Source organism: Ambystoma mexicanum, chromosome 1p (genome assembly GCF_040938575.1).
Source record: "Ambystoma mexicanum isolate Mex_15411 chromosome 1p, UKY_AmexF1_1, whole genome shotgun sequence".
Classification (NCBI taxonomy): Eukaryota; Metazoa; Chordata; class Amphibia; order Caudata; family Ambystomatidae; genus Ambystoma; species Ambystoma mexicanum.
Window position 1 is genome coordinate 1,167,646,975 of NC_090921.1, and position 21,983 is coordinate 1,167,668,957.

Here is a 21,983-nt window from a genome sequence, read left to right on the forward strand (position 1 = left end):
TAGGGTAAGCAAGGCTTTATTTGCAAGCTTTTACTGTAATATGTCTTACTTTGAGAAAACTACAAGCAGTTTCCCGCCTCGCATTACTGACCCCTCACACTATGTAAATAACTAAGGTGCTAGTCAGTCTTAAATGAATGGGTCCGCCTTCCAAAACTAATTCTAACTGACCCTGCCACTAATCTAACCAACTAAAATAAGGTCAGGAGAATATCTCCCTTCTCTCGATTTTAATATGGCAATGTCTCTTGTCTTCACGATACCTTTTTAGTAGGCTATTCTTAAATAGTCTCTTGTCACTTCCTGTATCAGTTCTTGCCACTCTTTTGCAATGTCTTTGGGTCTTCCCTCCTCTTTAGGGATAGTTTCCAGTACCCCCTTTTTTGCGTCTGTATTCTGATTCAAGTTGCTATAACCTTTTGAGTTCGGCAACATATGCCTTCTTAGTTGTGAAAGGCCTTTTTCGGTCTTGGGGTTTTCCCTCTCCTCCGGCGGTTTACTCTGAGTATCTTTTCTTAAATGGTTCACTTGACTTTTCTTCCCATTGATAGAATTCTCTCTGATATTCTCCACTCTTTACCTCTTGACTTTTATGGGATGCATGCTCCTATTTCCGGGGTAGTCGTGCACCGATCGTAGATAACTTTCAGATTTATTTGCGATTCCCTTTCTCAGATTATTACAGTTCCACTTTATCGACTTTAAATTCAATGTCTCGTCAATTACCCTGGGATGAGTTTCTCCTGCTTCATTCCGATTCCTTGATGATCTCCCCGTTACTTTGGAGTCTGCAGGGGAACGTCACTGGGGCCCGTACTGGTTCAGGCTCTTTGTTTGCTCTGCTTCTCCATCTTCTCAACTCTGCCGGTGTCCCGCTCACGGTCATCCCGGGACCAGTAATGGCTGCCTGCTGGTAAGCGGATATCTCACTGTTTCCTCAACGTTGTGGTTTGCAGCATTGTGGGGCGGGCCCTCTGCTCACCACTGAAGGGGCATGGTCATGCCACGACCGGGATTTGGATTCCCGTCTCCTCAGATGCTCACTGCGTGTAAATGCTGGGCCTCCCTGCTTGCACTCTGTGCGCTCTCTATCTCACTCTCTCTGGACGACTTCTCCTCAGCAAGTGCCTTGTATGCAGTTTACTCGCTGGTTATATGGAGGGCCCTCCTTAGAGACAGATCCTCTTTCTGGTTTGCAAATGTATATTTTAGCTTTGTCTTCGGCCAAGTCCCTGGCTTCTGTACAGTTCTTCCTATCTGATAGCCCCATATATGCGGGAAATGGCTTTGGGAGTTCCTCAAAGGAACAGCAGTCCTTGTCCCCTAGGGAGGGTCTTGCAAAGTGGGAAAACGTCCCTGTTTGGGGAGGAGGGATGAATTCCCTCGATTATCACAGGTACCACAAAAGGAGTTCCTGATAGCTAATGGCATCAAGCTAACCAGGCTCTTCTTGGCTACAGGCAATAGCTAAATGGCTCAGAGTAATTTTGACCCTTGCATCATTTCTGATTTCCTTGAGTACGCAAGATGAATACATGTTTTTGAGTTTCTGATTGTCTTGATTTCCAACAGGATTGATTCATATTCACCTTTTTAAATCCGTTTCTAAATATTGGTGTTTGAACCTGTTATTGGCACAGGTAACAGAACATACATTCGAGCATATGCATAACTGTGACTGAGGTTTTCACTGTTACAACACTGCTTCAGGTGGCCATAACATCAACTAGGATCTTTGGGTTTACAGGGGTTGTTGAGCAAGAGAGGTTACCCCTTATATGTGTCTAACTTTGTTTTTACAAAATAAATAGATTTCAGAATGACAGACGGTAACGCATTGCTTTGTGGCAAGTAGTTTGCCAAGAAGCAATCTCGTTTTACACTGAGCACTCAGCAACAAATTAAACCTCCATTGACATTCTTTGTGGCAGTGAATCAAGTCCTACCTCACCAAATGGCTAATTCGTTAGGCAGTAGAGAAGCACTTACTGATGATGTGTGCAGGAAAGGGGAGTTGCTATTTGCTATGGATTACTATCTTGACTATAATATTTGAGTGGATGATTTGTTTGAAGGTTCTGTGGTTTTGTGCATCTACCAGAAGTGTTTATTTTTTCCTTCTTAACCGGAGATCCTCCTTTAAAATGTGTTGGTAATTGTAGAGGAAATCTTTCAGGATAAGGAAAAGGGAAAGGCATCCATTAAAAGAAGTTGCTTAACATTGATGACTTTTGAATTTTATGCATGCTATTTACTTTGATTCTTTAGTGTCCGCCTACCTTTTGCACAGTTACCTTGGAATGTTTTGGTACTGCTATGGCAGCAAATATTTCAGTAATTAAACTGGATAAAGATGCAATGTATATGCTAGGGTTCCAAAGGTTGTTTCCCCGACATGTGTGCGCACACTTTGGCCATAAGTAGAGTGTGTGCAAATCTGTGCAGCTGTATGAATATATTGTATGTCTTTTTCTGTAAAAATATAAAGTTACGTTTTTTGAGTTCCTTCATGGGGAGCACAATCTAGAACAATTGGTGCATTGCATCCTGAAAACATCTAAAAATGGTTACATCTTTTTAATGATGGCTGCCTACTGCAAGGGCAGGAGTTAAAAAGATGTCACTGCAACAATCATTTATAAATGTATAGTTACTGAACCCCAGGGCAAGTTAAAATAGTTCCTAATGCATATATACTGTTTTACAATCTGAAGACGTGTAGTTCGGCATCTTTGCCTGGTTCCTTGATCAACTTGTCTGCTTTCTGTGTGTGGCTTCCCTGTCCTTTTGTTCTTGCCTAATGTACTCTCTTTGCAGGTCTGCCATTCACGGGCGAGGGCTCTTCTGTAAACGCAACATTGATGCCGGGGAGATGGTCATTGAGTATTCAGGGATTGTGATCCGCTCTGTGCTGACCGACAAGCGCGAGAAATTCTATGATGGCAAGGTATGTGGTGAGAACAGTATGGCCAAATGTTTCCTAACTCATTCATTTATGGAGACAGGGTGCTGAGCAACATCTGGGTCTTCAATGGAAAGAGGTTGTACAACCAGAAACTGATCGATCTTGTAATGTGGCAATGTGTCAACCCGACAAAGAGCCAGCAAACATGCTGGAGTGTAAAGATTGTAGAAATCTTTTAGTTAATTTGGGATGTGCAAGGTGATTGTGGCAGCGTGAATCTATTTTAGATTTTTGATTTGCTTGATGGTCCGATGCAGAAAGCGAAAGTTGTTTTACCCCAAGTTAAAGATAATTGCGGGGGAGTATGGTAGTGACTCCCATGATACTCCTTTGACAAAAGCTAGTTTATTCTTTTCTGCCATCTGGTTCGGTTGTGTGCTGGGGGGAGCTGCAAAGAACAAATGATCAATCAATAAGAGCCTTAGTGCCTCCTGTCCTCGACAAGTTTCATCTCCACTAGAAATCTGAACTATTTGTAATCCTCCATTTAATACACAAGTTACTCAAGGAGAGATGCGAGATCTCTCTCCTTGATACTGAAACATTTTTATCTCAAATGATGTTGCCCTAGAGAATTGAATCCTCCATATGCTTGACCTGAACAGTGTATCATCTGAGGCAGTCAGTGAGACGTGCACCCAGAATGTATATGCTGGAGACAGTAACACTTCTTAGGCTACATGCTCATACAGAAAGTGAAAGGGCTGGGTTTGGTGTGTCAATGCGACAGGCAGACACAGCTCACACCATTCAGTTTTGTAACAGTCTGCTGTTTGTCCCTTAGGCTGATGAATGGGGGGGCCCATTTTGTCACAGTATAGGGACATCTAGTGGAAGCTGCAGAGTATTACAGTTTGTTTTTCGAAACTCGAAAATGGGCGTCGACACAGGGCGTGCCAGTAATACTATCCCTAGTGTGACGTCCACTGTACCCAAGATCCCTCACGCGTCTAGGATCCTCAGATTGTTTTTTTCCGCCATACTGGTCGGAAGCATTTTGCGGAGTCCCCTGGCCTTAGCCATACTTTTGCTAGAATTTAAAATAATAATCTATTGACATCCTTTCCCACCCCAACTTCGACACTCGACGCCGGCTGGAGAAGAAACCGACCGTCGGCTGCTGCACGACAGATTTGGCCCTCGGAAGGCCGCTGGCCTCGGCCTGGTAGGCCGCTGGCCTCAGCCCTGCAAGTAGGGAGAGTGGGGGGTGGTACATACTCTACACTCTTGGTATATAGGTACACCTTATACATTTCCTACACTTAACAGCCCGCTGCCTCAAGGTGCGTATGGAGGGTACCCCTTTTCAATTCTGCCCCAAGTGCAATCGCAAATACCCTTGGGTCGACAGGCACGCCACGTGCAATCTCTGCTTGCCGAGGGACCACCCCGAAGCGAACTGCAGAGCGTGTAGTAGGTTTAAACCTAAGACACTTAAGGACCGTTCGACGAAGCGTTGGGCCCACCACGCCAGGCAGGCGGCCAGGGCAGCGGAGGGCGCCTTCAGCGCTGGCAGCGACGCCGTACTTTCGGACGGCGAGGGCATTACGGCGTTGAAAGACAGCCGAGCGCAGGTCCCCGACCTCGGAAGGTCGTCCGGCAGGGCGGCTATGGGGAAGACCCCCGGCGACACAAGCGCTTCACATACACACACTAAACACACTAAGTCCAACCGCGACTCGACGACGTCGAGTTCTCGGAAAGAGGCACAGACAGAACGGTCCGATTCGGTGTCCTCTGGGCGCTCTCGATCAAGATCGCTGCATGACTCCAGGCAATTTTTTTTTTTTATTTATTTGCATTTAGTTCATTTACAAGAATAATTTCGAGTAGAACCTTTGCAAAACAACAAGTTAAAATCCATGTAAAAAGAAAGAAAAATTTAAACATTTGAAATGACATTATTATATAGTAACACACAATACTTTAAAATACAATTTAAAATACAGGTGCAAGAGAAAATATACCAATCAATTTACCAACTAGGCATTTCATTCTCCACTCAAAATAAGTTCTTTTTCTATATGCTTACAAAAACTTACTAATTCATAAATTAAACGGTTGTGAGCTCCTTGCATCATACGAGACCATAAAAACTCGAGGCAATCCTCAAACCCGATTTATCAACAAATTTCATAAATCTTGCTGTACGTATTTTGTTAAAATGGGGACAATAGAGTATGAGATGCTTCAATGTTTCGTGTGGTTCATTGCACTCATCAAATCGACATCCCACAGCAAATGTGGTGGCATTTATTCGCCAGTTCTTTGTTCTATCTCTAGTATGGTAAAGATTAAATCTAAATCGAATATATGCCTTCCTGGTAGTTTCACAGGGGAATAAAGTGATATGTGCATAGCGAGGGATGCGCTGTTTAACAAAGGCACCATATTCTTCATAAGATTTGTATGTCATAATCCGATCAATAGTTACACACCAGTCTAAATCAAAAAGTTTTTTTTTTGCATGGCACGGGCGAAGATGGACATCATTCACTGTAATATTCACTTCACTTAAAAGTTGTTGCATTTTCAGTTGATAATTATAAAAGGAAGGAAGACAGTGGGTATCCAGCATCTTATTCAAATCCGCATATAGTGAATTAGTCGGTGGGTAATTCATTTTTGCAAAATGAGATAACTGTCTCCATTTCCATCTAGACGATAGTGCCACCAACCCCAATTCATGACGTATGATGGCATTTGGAATGGACATAGGCAAGAACATTGCTGCTTTTAAAAGTGAACCTTGTAAACAATCCAACATATTAGACATATCACACAAACAAATATCTAGTGCATAAAGAATGATACTCTCAGTCTTCAAGGACATAAATTCAATTAACGGAGTTAATGAAAATTTGCAGAACCGGGTATAAATCCTTTTCATTTGCGAAAGGAGTGTCCTGGTTTTGCATTTAATAATGTCTGTCCATGCCTTGATGGAATTCTGATCAGAGAGATGATACCCCAAATAAAAAGCGTTGTTAATACAAGATATCTGCGTATCCATAATATGCCATCTAAAATTGCCCTTTTCTGCTTCACTCCAAATTTCATAATGGCAGTCTTTGCCGGGTTGGGAGTCAAATTATGGTCCTTTGCAAATTCCTCAAAAAGTGTTAATTTCGTTTGTAAACCTACAGGAGTAGGGTCAAACAAGATAATATCATCTGCAAAGGCGATCCATTGCAAAGAGATACTCCCAACCTTCACAGAAAACAGGTTCATATTTACCCAGTTTTTATCCAGATCCGCCATGTATAGATTAAACAGGGTTGCTGCAAGGTTGCAGCCCTGTTTCAAGCCCAGTGCTGTTCCTATTGGAGCTGTGGTGCCCCCGTCCTGTGATATTTTTATTCTATAAGATGTATTGGTGTGCAATTTCATAATCCAATACATTAAATCTTTTGGAATTCCGAAAGCCAACATTTTCATCCACAATAAGTTGCGGACAACATTATCAAAGGCCGCACTCATGTCAATCATTGCGATATATACCGGATTAGAGTTCTTATTTTTTGCTCCAGCAATAACGTGCGCAAGGATAATTGCATTTAGAGTGGTACTCGTATTCTTTCTGAAACCCGTTTGAAATTTAGAATAAAGACCCTTGGACTCAATAATTTTCTCCAAATCGTGAAGAAGTAGAATCGCAAAGATTTTAGCCTCGGTATCGATTAGAGAAATCGGGCGATAATTTTCAGGACAGGAAGGATCACCCCTCTTAAATATGGGGACTATGTTTGCAGTTAACCAAGATGGTGGAATTTCCCCAGAATTGAAGATGGTTTCGAATTTGGTATTTATAATTTCTGCCCACATGGCAGGGTCCGCTTTATAGAGACAAGGGGGAAGCCCGTCTGGTCCTGCAGCCTTAGAATACGACAGCCTCGAGATTGCCCAAATTATGTCACTAATGCTCCAATTGAACCGAGGGATCCTGGTAGAGTCTAGCAATATACCAGAAAGAAATTGGAACTTATAAGGTAGTTGATATTTGGCAGTTATATACGTCTGCCATGTCTGATCAGAAATACAATTCGGCATAGATAACACGGCATTTTTTGGGTCAGCTTTTAGAGTACGCCATATAACTCGAGTGTCATGTGACGTGATGGCACGGATTAGAGTACAGTTCTCCTCATTATGTCTTGAGATCCGGGCGAATCTTAAGTTTTGTTTGTACTGAGAGGTGATTTGATCCCGCCTTTCTCTGAGTCTTTCAGTGCCTAAAACATTATATTTCAATTGTCTTAGGGCTTTGTTTTTTTCCCTTTTCAACAGTTTGCATTTCTGATCGTAGATATGAGTATGTTTCGCACTACTGCGGTTTTTACAAAATTTGAGCAAAACGGTGTCAACTATTTTGGAGTAATCCCTATCAGATAGTTTTATTCTTAAATTGGCACCATATTGGTCAACTCGCAGTGTTTCTCGAGATATGTGTTTAACAATCTGATCGCACAAGCCATTGTTCCACCTGATTGAGTGCTGAGGGCGATCAATTTCTACTGCTGTTAGTGAACTATTTGCCCCTAGCGATTGACATTTCAATTTCAATGATGTTATAAGTTGTGCATGATCACCAATCGATATAGGATCTATTACTAATGGGGCCATGTAAGCTATAAGATTACGAGATACAAAGATAAAATCTATCATTGACTTCTTAACTCCTCTTTCCCATGTAATTTTTGATTTCATATCGTGTGTCGCCAAGAGATCCATGTCCCAATCAGTTAAGAGTTCTCTAAACTTGGCTCCTCTAATGCATGCTAAGGTTGCGAGTTTAGATAGACTAGTTTCATTCACATTTCTACAGTCACAATTAAAATCGCCACCAAGAATGATCTCACAGTTCTGATATATACTAGCGGAGAGTTCCAAGCATGCTTCAAGATCGTCAAACATCTCTTCAATAGTTAAATTGGCAGGGTTCCAATATAGTGAGATGATAATTAATGATGGATATCTGATTGAGGGTATATTAAGATGAACCCCTAGTATACTCGGAGAGTTCCAAACTAAATTAGGTTGGACTTTAAATGAAGTATTTATTGCAATCGATAAGCCCCCAGATGGGCGGCCTGATAAATGTCTCTTAGCTAATGAGTTAAAAGTAACATAACCAGGGATAAGTAGAGGTTCTGTTTTCATCGACTCTTGAATTATGATTATAGTTGGTCGTTCATCACTGATAAGATTGAGATGCCAGTTCATTAAATTCACAAAGCCACACGAATTCCAGGATATGATTTTAAGTTCTTTGTAATTAGATAGCTATGTGACTGGTTTTGTAGGTAATGAAGTAGTATTAGAAGACAAAATGGCCAAGAGCATGGGTTCCAGCCAGGGAAGGCCATTTGTTTGAGCTACAACTTTCAGAATCTCAGCCAAATCAAGTCCAGAGCCCATATTTGTTTTAACAATGGGTACGGTCATGTCAGTACAATTTCCATCGATCACTTTTGGTGGATCTAGGAATAGAGCAGCGTCATCCTCGGATCCGAAGGTAAGTAATACCAAACCCTCTCTTTTTATTTCCTCCCGGTTGGACCAAATAAATTTCATTACTGCCTCAGAACTAAAATAACATAGGGCCCTGAAGTTGTTGATTCTGGCCAGGGAGACTCTGGTAATATCATTGGATTTAACCATTCTCAATTGAGGTATTTTTGAGAAAAGGGAGAAGATAAATGAACGATTAATACGTTTATCTACCAATTCCTCAGCATTTCCTTCAAATCCTATAATGTATTCCTTCATCTCTTCTGACTGCAAGGGCCTGTGTGAGATTGGCGCTGAGACAACTGGAGTTCCTGCTTCAACAGCAGGATTGATTAATAAATTATTAGGTTGTTTTAATAAGATCTTGCTATGATTGTTTGTATTCTGATTGTCCATATGAAAAGTTTTACTCAGAGCTACAGAGGCTTCGCCATTTTTATACAAGAAAGGATTGGTATTCATGTTTTGTGATAGTGTTCTGCTTTGCGCAGGGCCATGTATAAATATACAATTTGGAGTCATTACATTATCAATTGATCCAGTTTGATCGAAACAGCTGAACTTAGGACTCTCCTTATGAAGCACGGCCGATGCCTCAACCAAAGTAGTTCTTTTTCCCGTGCCATTTACTGCAATTACCGACTTAATCATATTCACCTCCTCTTCTATGGTATTAGTTATTTCATCTACCTCTACCTTCCCTATTTTACCAATGCCATTTACAGCAACTAAGGGTATATTTTTGGGCTGTTCGGAGATATTGTTCGCAGAGAGTTCAGTAGTCACATCCCTCGAACATACTTCACTATAGGTTTTCCTAGTTAGTGAAATCGAATTGTCACTACCATGAGGGCCCGGGTAAATAATGTTGTTTTTCATCGTACGACATCTCCCTATAATCGGGAAAAAGTCCCTTAAGTTACTTTTTACCACAGAGCCGATAACGGGTTCGATTAGAGTTGTTGCACATCCGTTGTCCTGATTGTCTAACACCTTTAGAGACATTTCACATAATTTTGATTTGATCAAAGGTTTAGAAATCGTAATTTCCTCAGATGTACTATTCGCTGGATTAACGATGCCAGACTTACGATTAGCAATCTGAGGAGGGACATCACCCATCATTAGTGACTTGGTAATAATACCGTTTTGACTTACTTCCTCCGATGAATTAGTAACCGGGGTAAGAGCATCTTGGCTTTCTTTGGACAGTTGTCCTACATCAATATGATCTTCATCGATTAATTCTATACTAGGAACTGAGTAAGTATCCTTTCCACGTCCATCATTCTTATGTAATAGTGCTTCTTTCCTACGCTTAGCATATCTCTTAACGGCTCGCAAGTGATTTTTTTTAACTCGACGGGACATAAAAGTAAAAGGTTCCTCAGTAACAGTGTTCTGTCTCTGTTTTTTTTTGTGATTCGATTTCTTCAAGGAGAGCAGATGGGCTATCAGGGAACCGCATTAAAGGTTCCGTTTTGGAGAAGTGAGTTGTAATTGTGAAATTCAGTGCATCGACTGATGCCTTAATTTCTTTCAAGTCATTGTCGCACTTACATTTAACAGGTTCAATTAATGCGTCCTGATTGCACTGTTTCAAGCTGTTTGCATATAAAATGTGCCTCCCTGCCTCTTCATTGCTATGGCCTTGTCCTCTAATTTCAGATTGAATGGATCTTAGGGTATCAACTGCAGTGATAAACCCCTCGATTTTATCCATTTTGGAGCAAAGATAATGCAAGATGGCCTTAGATTCCTTTAATTCAAGATGAGTGAGCTCGTGACCCTTGTCAAGAAGATCTAAAATTTTGGTGATCACCGGAAGAGGGGTTGGAGATTGATTTTCAATTCCGCGCACACTATTCGTACCTACTCCAAGATCCTCAATTGATACATTATTTGAAACATTTAATTGATCAGGCGAGAATGAAAGCGTGCGCGGAATTGCTCCAATTGGTGCCTCATCCGATACATCATCATCTATTTTAGTATGATAACTCCTATTAGTAATTCCAATGGTGCCCAAATTTGTTGTGCCATATACTAGTGGAGTCATCATACTAATAGTTTGATTGACTTGTGCATTTAATGCAGCCATCTTCTGCAAGGTAGTGCTAAATTGCACTTTGTTAGGGGTACATGAATCCGATCGAATCATACTATCATTCGTATTTACATCTACAATCTCTTTTTCCTCAACCTTTGTTGGGGCATACATAGAAACAGAGGAAGTAGCATGCACTTGGGCTACATGAGTAGAGCAGTTATCAGTATCTAAACAAACCACAGGGACAGTAGGTATATTGTCATCTACCATGTCAATTAATGGCACTTCATGATATGAAGTTCGACCCTTGCATACCGTAGAGTCAATGCTGGAAGATGTTAAAATGTTAGTTATTGCCTCAATGCAACGCCCACTTCGCAGGCCATTGGCCATTGTAAAGAGGAGGTACACCAAATATAAAAATACTTTTTACAAAATATCAACTTAAAAGGCAAACACCTTTCCTAATGATGGGTCAGAGAATTAAAACGTGATGTAACAACCTTCTCAAAGTAAGCAAAGAATTCAGCACTGTGCACTATCACGAAACAATACTTCTCAAGAACTTAGCTCGTGCCAGGTGCCCAGGTGCCCAGGTCACAGCCAAACAGCACAACAGCGACTCCAGCCCTTACTGCCTCCAGGGCTTAACGCCGCAAGGGTGGTTGTGCCGGCGATTTCAGTGCTGGGTGAAGTCACGTGACCAAACACGTGTCGGAGTTCAGCTCCGCCCCCTCCAGGAAGCGGTTACTGCAGCAAGAGCAACGCTCGCAGTGCTGCCAACGGGGTGCGCAGGGTGAAAATGATGAAAAGGCACAGCACTCTTTGTAAAAGTGAATGAATCCGCCTCACGGGCGGTTGTGCCGGCGATTTCAGTGCTGGGTGAAGTCACGTGACCAAACACGTGTCGGAGTTCAGCTCCGCCCCCTCCAGGAAGCGGTTACTGCAGCAAGAGCAACGCTCGCAGTGCTGCCAACGGGGTGCGCAGGGTGAAAATGATGAAAAGGCACAGCACTCTTTGTAAAAGTGAATGAATCCGCCTCACGGGCGGTTGTGCCGGCGATTTCAGTGCTGGGTGAAGTCACGTGACCAAACACGTGTCGGAGTTCAGCTCCGCCCCCTCCAGGAAGCGGTTACTGCAGCAAGAGCAACGCTCGCAGTGCTGCCAACGGGGTGCGCAGGGTGAAAATGATGAAAAGGCACAGCACTCTTTGTAAAAGTGAATGAAGTGCCTCGCTCCCTAGGCTAACAGAAGTTCGATCGTCGGAAGACGAAGACGACTTCCACCCCCAGGCCGCGCTCCAGGAGTCGGAGCCCGCAATTAAAGCCAGCGAGGCCCCACGCTCGAAGGACAGGGACACCTCTCCCGATCCTCGACGCCAGGCGTCGAAAAACTCCGGAGCCACTAAGGGACAGGGAAAACATTTTTCTACGCACAGGGAAGGGGGAAAACAGCAGAAGAAACTACCTGTACATTCTTCCACACCTGTGAAACACCCCACCCCCCCTAAACAGACAGACAAGCCCAGGTCTGCTGATAGGTCCACAACCAGCAAAGCTACTCAAGATAAATCCCATAGACTTGCTGAGAGAGTCATTCCCAGTTCCAAAAAATGGTCCAGTGAAGACATAGATAGGGTCATGTCAAGAATGTCTTCTTTGGCTGATTTTTATGATAAAAATCCAGAACATTTCCTCTCGTATGATCCACAAGGGGCCACACCCTCAGGCTCTACTGATCGTATCCCCCCTGAGTAAGAAGGCCCGGTTTGAAACGCCAATGAGGTCCGAACCCTTCGAGGTACAACCTTACGCAAGACCATACTCACGGTATCAAGGAGAGGATTCCTTTTGTGAAGACCAAGATTTTGGGTTGATAGAAGAGCAAACCGGGATGGCCTACTATGGGGATGATGAGGACCAGGAGGAAGAAGAGGATGACCCGGAAACATACAGAGTAGATTCCCCAGTCGATAACCAACCCCTCCTAAATGAGGTTCTCGCTCGCGCAGCAGAACATTTCCACATTGACACCCACGGTGTACAGGAGGAAAGGGACTTCGCAGAAGAGTTAGTGGGAGAAAGGAGGCCTGTTGCCCAGACCATCCCTATCCTTAAATCCATTCAGCGGAGAATAGATCCGTCCCTGGTGAACCCAAACCTCACCAGAGCAGTCAATCCCAGGGTTGAAAAACATTTCAGGGCAGCTCAGTCTGACCCTCTCTATATAAGAGGACATCTGAAGCCAGACTCCCTAGTTGTCACCAACACTCGTAAGAGGGCTGGGACACCCTTGTCTTCGTCAGAAGCTCCTCCCGACAAGGAGAGCAAAAAACTATACGGTTTCGGCAGGAAGGTAGCCTCAACGTCCGCCTATCAAGCAAGGATTGCTAACTCCACCACCCTGTTGGCCAGCTACAACTGCCATCAGTGGGAAGAAGTCGCGGCTCTCATAGCCTCTGCTCCTGAACCGTTAAAGGGCCAATTAGCTCGGATTTCCGCAGAGGGTAGAGCCGTGTCTGGTTGCATTTTGAAAGCAACTTTCGACGCCGCGAACAACGCAGGCAGATTGATAGCAGAAGGTACTGTTATCAAGAGACATGCGTGGTTACGGCAGTCTGGTTTTAAGGCAGAAACACAGGCATCATTGTTAGACAAACCGGTGGAAGCCGATCTGTTGTTTGGTAAGGCGGTCGAAGACGCACTGAAAAATGCCAAGGATGAATACGAGACACTCAAATCCCTTGGTCAGTTAACCAATAAACCCCCTAACCAGAGAGGGAATAGTAATTTTCGTCGCCCACGCGGCCAAAATTCCCAGAGAGGATCTAACTATTCCCAGGGGCAGGGTACACAGTGGAACAACAACCAACAGTCTACCCAGGGTTACGGCAGAGGTAATAGGAGAGGTCGTGGTAAAGGCAGAGGCAGCCCCAGCAAGGGAGGCGGCACGCCTCCACCAAAGCAGTGACGCTCAGTTCAGGGTCCCTTCTCACGCAACCCCAGTAGGGGGACGCATTTCAAATTTCACCCAGGCTTGGGAAGGGATCACATCAGACAGATGGGTGCTGTCAACAGTATCCACGGGATATTGTATAGAGCTACTGCAGCGTCCCCGGAACCATCCTCCACGACAAAGAGTACACTCCTTAGAACATCAGAAGATTCTCCTCGAGGAGATCGCCATTCTTCTACAAAAGGACGCGATAGAACTCGTCCCGGGACACCAGGTAAACAAGGGTATTTATTCAACTTACTTCCTTGTGCCAAAGAAAGACTTGACAAAGCGCCCAGTATTGGACTTACGGCCTGCCAAAAAGTATGTCAAGCCCCAAAAATTTCGTATGACCACGCTACAAGAGGTAATCCCCCTCCTAAAAAAGGGGGATTACATGGCAACCTTGGATATGAAAGATGCTTATTTTCATATTTCCATGTTCCCAGTGCACAGAAAGTACTTGCGCTTCAAGGTGGACAGTCGGCACTACCAATTCAAGGTACTGCCCTTCGGGATAGCTTCAGCACCAAGGGTATTCACCAAGGTACTGGCGGTGGCGGCTGCACACCTGCGCAGGGAGGCAATCCCAGCGTACCCTTATCTCCCCTGCACTTTCCCCTTTTTCCCCCTACCTCTGCACTTGCGCGATCTGAATGACACCTGGCCTAGTAGGATCGTTTGTCTGTCTTCCCCTTGTTTCCCTCCCTCCCTGCCTCGTCGCGCCTTGAAACACTTGTGTATAGGCGCGTTACAAATACCATATCATATCATATCATATCATATATCTGGACGACTGGCTCATAACGGGGGAAACCCCAGGAATTTGCAGGACAAACATTCAAAGGACTACCGACCTCCTCCATGAGTTAGGCTTCTCAATCAACGAGAAGTCAAGCCTGGTGCCAAGCACCTCAAAACAATTCCTAGGAGCAATCCTGGATACCCAGGAGGGGTTGACCTTTCCTTCAGAAGAAAGAATTCGGAATATACTACTGCAAATTCCGCATTATCAGTACGGTCAACAAATAACGGTACGCAAAGCAATGCGTTTACTGGGCATGATGGCGTCATGCATTTACCTGGTCCCCCACGCGCGCCTGCGCATGCGCCCCAGGCAGGAATGGTTGGCGAAACAGTGGTCTCAGGCAAGTGGTCAGTGGGACGATCTAGTGGTCGTTTCGCCAACACTGGTACAAAGCCTTCACTGGTGGACAAGAGAAAATATCGCACAGGGGAAACCCTTTTACGATCCCGAAGTACAGGCAGTAGTCACTACAGATGCATGTCTGACGGGGTGGGGAGCTCACCATCTCCACCACACAGCTCAGGGTCTCAGGTCTCACTCAGTGGCCAAGAACCACATCAACCTGCTGGAGCTTCTGGCAGTATTCAGAGCGCTTCAGGCATTCGAGCCCCACCTACTAAACCTGTCAGTGCAAATCCGGACGGACAGCACTACAGCCATGTTCTACCTGAACAAGCAAGGAGGGACTCGCTCGCCAAATCTGTCCAAGCTTGCCCAGAAAATCTGGATATGGGCACTCAGACGGAACATCTTCCTGTCATCACAACATGTTCCAGGGGAGCTCAATTCCCTAGCGGATACTCCCTCCCAGAGGAACACGAATGGGTTCTTCACAGAGAGGTCGTAGAAGATCTCTTCTCTCAGTGGGGTTTCCCCACTATAGACTTATTCGCCACAAGCGAAAACAGACAATGCCCAGGATTTGCATCCAGGTTCCCCCAACCAGACTCCCAGGGGAACGCCCTGTGGATAAACTGGTCAGGGATGTTTGCGTACGCTTTTCCACCAACTCCTCATCAGGAAAGTGGTGAACAAGATGAACAGGGAGTCGATGACGCTCGTCCTAGTTGCTCCCATGTGGGCAAGACAACCGTGGTTCCCACACCTATGCAGGATGGCGGTGTGCGAGCCCATCAAACTTCCAGCCTGGTACAACCTACTGTCCCAGCACCAAGGTCAAACAGTGCACCACCAACCCAACTCAATGAACCTGGCAGCATGGCTCCTGAGGTCATAGAGTTTGGACACCTCAATTTACCACAGAGGTGTATGGACATCCTAAAGGAATCTAGGAAACCAAACACAAGGCACTGTTACTTTGACAAGTGGAAGAGGTTCGTTATCTGGTGCCACAGTAGACAAATCAACCCAGTTGATTGCACTCCTTCCACTATTGTTACATACATGCTCCACCTGCTAGATGCAGGATTGGTTTTTAACTCACTGAAAGTACACCTGGCAGCCCTCTCGGCTTACACCACTTCCCATAGCAAGGTTTCGTGGTGGAAAGTACCAGTAGTTAAAGCCTTCATGGAAGGAGTAAAGAGACTTCACCCTCCTATTTCAAACCCACCACCAGGGTGGGACCTTACTGTGGTGCTAGCCAAGCTCATGGGCCCCCCTTTTGAACCCATGCATAAAAGCAGTCTCAAACACCTGACTTATAAAACGGCCTTCTTAGTAGCTATTACTTCTATAAGAAGGGTCAGTGAAATTCAGGCTCTGTCAGTGCAGGATCCCTTCTTTACTATCCATAAAGACAAACTGGTTTTACGCACACACCCTAGGTTCTCGCCTAAATTTATATCAAAATTCCATGTAAACCAGTCCATCGAGCTTCCGGCTTTCTTCCAGAACCCGCAAAGCTTGGCTGAGGTGAAACTACACACCCTAGATGTGCGTAGGGCGGTCCTCTACTATGTAAATAAAACCAGACCGTTAAGGAAAACAGATCAACTGTTTGACTCCGTAGCTACAAGCAGAGAGGGGGATCGCGTCTCTAAAGGTGCCATCTCGAAGTGGATTATTAACTGTATCCAACTGTGTTACTCACTCTCCGAAAAGACTCTGCCTTTTACGCCAAGGGCCCACTCTACTAGAGGCATTGGGGCCACTCTGGCTTTCATTGCAAATGTACCCCTTGACACCATTTGCAAAGCAGCTACTTGGAGCTCTATTCACACTTTTACTCAGCATTACTGCATTGACACCCATTCCAAGGCAGATACACAAGTGGGACAAGCGGTTCTAAGACACTTATTTGCTCATGACCCTTCTCACATCCCACCTCCTTCTTCTGGTACTGCTCGCTAATCTATGCGCAGCATGTGATCTAAGCAGATTCCACAAGCCTCAGAAGGGATACATTACTCACCGTAATCGTATTTCTGATGCTTGTATCTGCTTAGATTCACATGCGACCCACCCTTCCTCCCCTCCGAGAGAAGGCGCATGATTGCTTGTAGTCTTACCTTTCCGTCTATCTGCTTGGATTATCTGTACTCACGCTACTCCTCATGCTACCTCATGTCAGAAAAAATACAATCTGAGGATCCTAGACGCGTGAGGGATCTTGGGTACAGTGGACGTCACACTAGGGATAGTATTACTGGCACGCCCTGTGTCGACGCCCATTTTCGAGTTTCGAAAAACAAACTGTAATACTCCGCAGCTTCCACTAGATGTCGGCCTATGCACAGCATGTGAATCTAAGCAGATACAAGCATCAGAAATACGATTACGGTGAGTAATGTATCCCATATATATATCACTGTATATAATATCAATGGGAAAAGGTTGTGGCTGCACTATATAGGTGACCATATATGTAGGGATAGTGGGTGCGGGGGTGTCCTCTGCTCCCCGTGAAGAAAAAAAAGGTTTGGGGGTTGCAGGGTGTCCCCCGCATGATGTTGCTTCTAATAATGTCCCCTCAAAAAACTGCAATTCCTTGGCGATTTATTTGCATGCTGTTATTTTTGAGGGGACATTATTACATGGAACCGATGTCACTGTGGAATGTTGTCTTGGAATGCCTTTGAGCGAGCAGAGTGTGTTCTATTAAGACAGTATACCCCGAGCGGGCGGGCCGACCCAGCTGGAAAAGGCCTGCTGCCCAAATTAAGGCATGTGGGTTATATCGCCATTGGCTCCCGTGTAGTTGGTACACAGGTGCTAAAGGTGTGTTTAACATTTTTTTTTAAAAAAAATCTGACCTTACGTCTACGCACCACGCAGTATTTCTCTAGTCTGTTTTCCTTGTGATGACCGTGATGGCGTCAAAACGGAAAGTGGACTCAGGAACAGAAGCGCGGTGTCAGTAAGATTCTTTTTTATTTTTTTTTTTTAACATCTTTAGCACCTGCGTTAGCGCTACCCGGGTGTTAAGGGTTGAGGTAGGTGCGGAGAAGAGAAAGGGAGCTCATGCCAGTAGCACTTAGGTTGCTCATTACGTGGGCTTTTACCAGCGAATACACCCTGCATCCTGATTGGCCAGCGCCCCCTTCCAGGTGGCAGATCTGGATGCTGGCTTGGTGTGCATGGGCCAGTGGTTGTCTCCCTATGGACACACCTACCTTCATGTTACTGGCATTACAGCAGACAAAGCATACCTTTAAATTGATTCCTTGATCAGTTTCGACATTTGGCATTTATAACTCGAATCCTGCTTTTTCACTCTGTTCACAAATTATATGTTTTCTTAAAGCAGCTCTCTTAAGCGTTTCTTTCTGTGTATAGTTCTTTTTTGATATGCCATAATGATTCCAGCGCTAGCTCTTTCAGCATTTCCTTCTTTATTAGGCCTTTACTCATTTTCACAATGACCCCTGAAAAAGCTGTCTCCTTACATGGCTTTGTTGCATTCTTTCTGTGGAATGGTCTGGTCCGTCACCAACAAAAGTTGGTCTTATTCCACCTCTGCTTCTGGTACTTCAGTCTTTTAAGTGTGATAAGCGGTCTGCTTTATGGTTTTTCTCACAAGGGACATTTAACTGTTTTGAATTAATATTCTTGTAAGACCATTACCCACCTCGTTATTCTGACAGATACTTTGAGGCCTCAAACTGTTTGCCCCATCTGAATGATCATAACTTCTCTATTGCCCTAGGCCATCACGTCGCCCCTCGCACCAACTGACTCCCTAGACGCCTCCCGCTGCTCTCCTCCCTGCCACCTGGTACAGATGTTACCACTCTGTATTCTACCCCCCGCTGTATATCTGTTCTTACCACTGAAAAGCGCTCTGTTATGCATCTGTAATGTTGTAGACCTCTGTAAAGTTCTCTGTCTTGTAACTGTATTGGTGTTTACCTCTGTAAAGCTCTGTTGCTTATTGAAGCTAGGTCTACGCTCAATAAGTATCAATAAAAATTGCCCATTTTATTACTAGCGTTTCATTATCAATAGTTCCATAGGTTGTTTGTACTCTCTTGACGAGTCTTGATGTCAAAGCGATGGTATACTTCTTCCCTTCTTCACCGTGGAGAAGTATGGCTCCCAAACCAACATTGCTGGCATCCGGCACTTCACTTCACTCTCCCAGGACTTCGACAGCAGCATTCCACACTGACATCACAGTCCCTGCATGCATAGCCTGCAGCAGACAAACGACAGGCTACTACTCCTCTCCCCTATTCATACATGCCTACATTGTGCATTCCATTCGGGAGATGCTAGTTCAGTCCTGGTTTTAACTTTGCATTCTGGGACTTGCAGCCCTGGCGTTACCCAATATAAATCCAGGAATACAATCCCCAGAATGCTAAATTAAATCCAGGACTGAACTCGAGTCTCCCGAATCAGCAACCCTTATCCCATCAGCAACCAGAAAGCTTCATGGAGACAGAAAACCACAGCTAACCAAGAGGGAAAACCAAACCACTAGAAAATACAACCTGAACCCCTAACACAGGAAGGAAACACACCAACATGCACACTCTAAACACAACCGAAGAACCTTGCCAGCACCAGGGAGAAGAGACCAGCGTGAAAACCCTCAAACTGACTTCTGGCCCCCAACTAAAAGGACAAAGAACCTTTACTACCCCAGGGAAAAACACAAAGCAGTCTTAAAACTACATGCAGCTAGAACCCGAAAGCAAATGCAAAAGGCAATAAAGACAAGAGGGGGAAGTCTTTAAAACACAGTCTCCGAATCCAACCACCTTAGTGGAGACATAGGACAGAATGCCTGACTAGAACTCCACCGTTAAAGGCTAGGCAAAGGGGAGATGGGGCCAGGACTTTATGCCAATGCCACTGTATGGCGACCCATGGGGGTGGGATTGGGGGCAGGTAGGTTTACTCAACTCCTGTACTCTTCACTCAGCGCACAATAGGAGTTGCTGAAATTGTGGGACTTCTAGATTCATGCCTTGGTTCTGTTGCAGGACGTCTAGGGACCTCAGATGCAGAGGTCACTTCAGGTGTTGGATTTGTGGGTCCGGCTAGTTCACCATTCTAAGCTTGGATGGTCTTGTTCTGGACACTGACAGCTGGACCCACAGAACACAGACTACTGGACCACCACTCCATCAATGACCTCAGAGACCATCAATGACCTATGGAGAACAGCAATGGCCACTTGAAGAAAATGGTAGGTGTCGTCCCTTGTGGCGGAAATCCTGCAATGCTCCTCTTCGTGATGGAGAGCTGAAGCTTCAGGTAGATGCTTTATTTCATTAAATGAGCATCTGCAGCGTTCCAAGGTTTAACTCACAACAGCGACCAGTGCAGCAAAGTAAAACTTGAGGATGTCAGGCGAGCCCACAAGATGGTTCTGGGACTGTCCCAAGCACTTCCAACAGCTGGGCCTTCGAGCAGAGGTCGAGACCCCACTGGTCCAGTTGTTGAAGCACCAATAAAGGTCTTCAGGAGATCTGCAAAGAGACAGAGCGGCGTTGGGCAGGTGGATAAAGGCTGCTTATGTTCTTTCCACAACAAACTCTGGTCTTCAGTGGGCTGCTCTCTTTTATAGTGGTCTTGGAACAAATGATGTTCTGAAGAATGGCTGCAGAAGTTCCCCTCGAACCCAAAATAGGTTTGAAGGAACACAAGCCCACCAATGCCAAGGATTTGCACCATTAAAATTTAGCAAGAGCTGTCCAATCCTGGAGAACCTCTGGCCACTGCATCTGCCCAGCGGTACACCATTCATTCTTCGCCCGTTTTTTTCGCTGCTTTTTTTGCCAAATGTTTTTGCCCGAAAAAACCAATTGAAAAATTATGGGGGAGGGGAATGGGGGTGAATAGGGAATAAAGAATAGGCGAGGCTTGCCCCCAAATAAAAAATATATAAAAATGTGATGAGTTAAAACCTGTGACAAAAACTGGGGATGAATGAACATGGAACCAGCTCAACAACAGACACACTTTGGCAATAGTGTGGATTGGGTCCAAACAGTCCCAGGTCCCTCATCCTGCCACACATACAGACTGCCCCTTTGCCTGTAAAAGCTGGAGGTTTCTCTGGGAAAGGGCTTACCATATTTGGAAAATGCAGTCACTCCAGGGCAGGAAGCAGGTCAAACTACAAGACAGCCAAAGGATAGGCAAAAATGTTGTGGCATCTTAAAGTATATGATACTGCGATGGAATTGAGAGGAAAAATGCAAAAAGTGCACAAGACTTTAAGGAAAAAATAATAAAATATCTGCTGCCTCCAGCCCATCCTGGACACATCAAGTAACCACAAAGTTTCCAAAAACAATGTTTTGAATACCCAAAGAGTGTCTACTGCACTTTCCAGAAGGTGATGTGTACAGGTAAAAACAGAAAATGTTACTATCGAGATCAGAGTTCTCCTGTACGGAGTACCAGAGACTGATCAGTTCCCCCAAAACAGATGAGCTTAGCAAGGTAAGTGAAGCAAAAAGGCTTTACTTGGAGAGAGCCGGAAGATGACCAGAGGACAGGGCTTAAACCTGGCGTATCCATTTTGGAGTAGATAGTCCTCAAAATGGCATTATTCAGTACAAAAGATGGTGCATGCACAGTAGTGCACCCAAACAATAAATAAAACACAGTTTACTGCCACTAGCCTGTTTTAGGCACATCACATAGGCAAAAGGGATCTTTCCATAAAACACTTACATAAGGGATGCTAAATACTCCCGCAGCACTTCAATGTAAGGTGTTCTGAGTTACCTTAAAACAACACAGGAAATCACAAGAGGGACACAGTGCCATGCCTTGGTAACCTTATGAGCTGGCCCGCCCCCCGACCCCAAAAATGAGTTGAGCAAGGTAATTGAAAGGAAAAAGGCATTACTTGCGTGCAAAGTCAGATTAGGGTTGATTACATAGCAAATAGCTGGGTATTCCATTGATATCAAACACTGTCCCTTTTGGGCTTGGATCTCTGTGAGGCCAGAGGTAGGTGATTTCTCAGAAGAGCTCTGAGAAGGGTGTTGGTATAGCCAGTCTGTTTCTGACCTTCAGGACGCCAGTGGCAGAGACATTTCCCCATATCATGCAATTAACATCTCCATAAGGAGTAATGTGCTGTTCTAGAAGTTTATTGCTATAAGTGCTCAGTGCATGGGGATCTTGGCATCCTCAAATCCTAGGGTGCAGCACGACCTGACAAACCTCCTGATGCAGGGTCCTTTGAAAGGGACTTCTTTCCTTTCATTGCCCCTGTCAGACCCTCTGT

At 44.7% G+C, this 21,983-nt stretch overlaps 1 protein-coding gene across 4 annotated transcripts in view; it reads left to right on the forward strand.

Moving 5' to 3' along the window:
- The window catches only part of KMT2B (lysine methyltransferase 2B), a 1,990,704-nt gene that overhangs the window by 1,941,645 nt on the left and 27,076 nt on the right, over positions 1-21,983 (forward strand). For all 4 annotated transcript variants that reach the window (XM_069604859.1, XM_069604860.1, XM_069604861.1 and 1 more), the window contains one exon: positions 2,818-2,947. In XM_069604859.1, the coding sequence (XP_069460960.1) occupies positions 2,818-2,947 (130 nt within the window). The remainder of the gene's footprint in view (positions 1-2,817; positions 2,948-21,983) is intronic.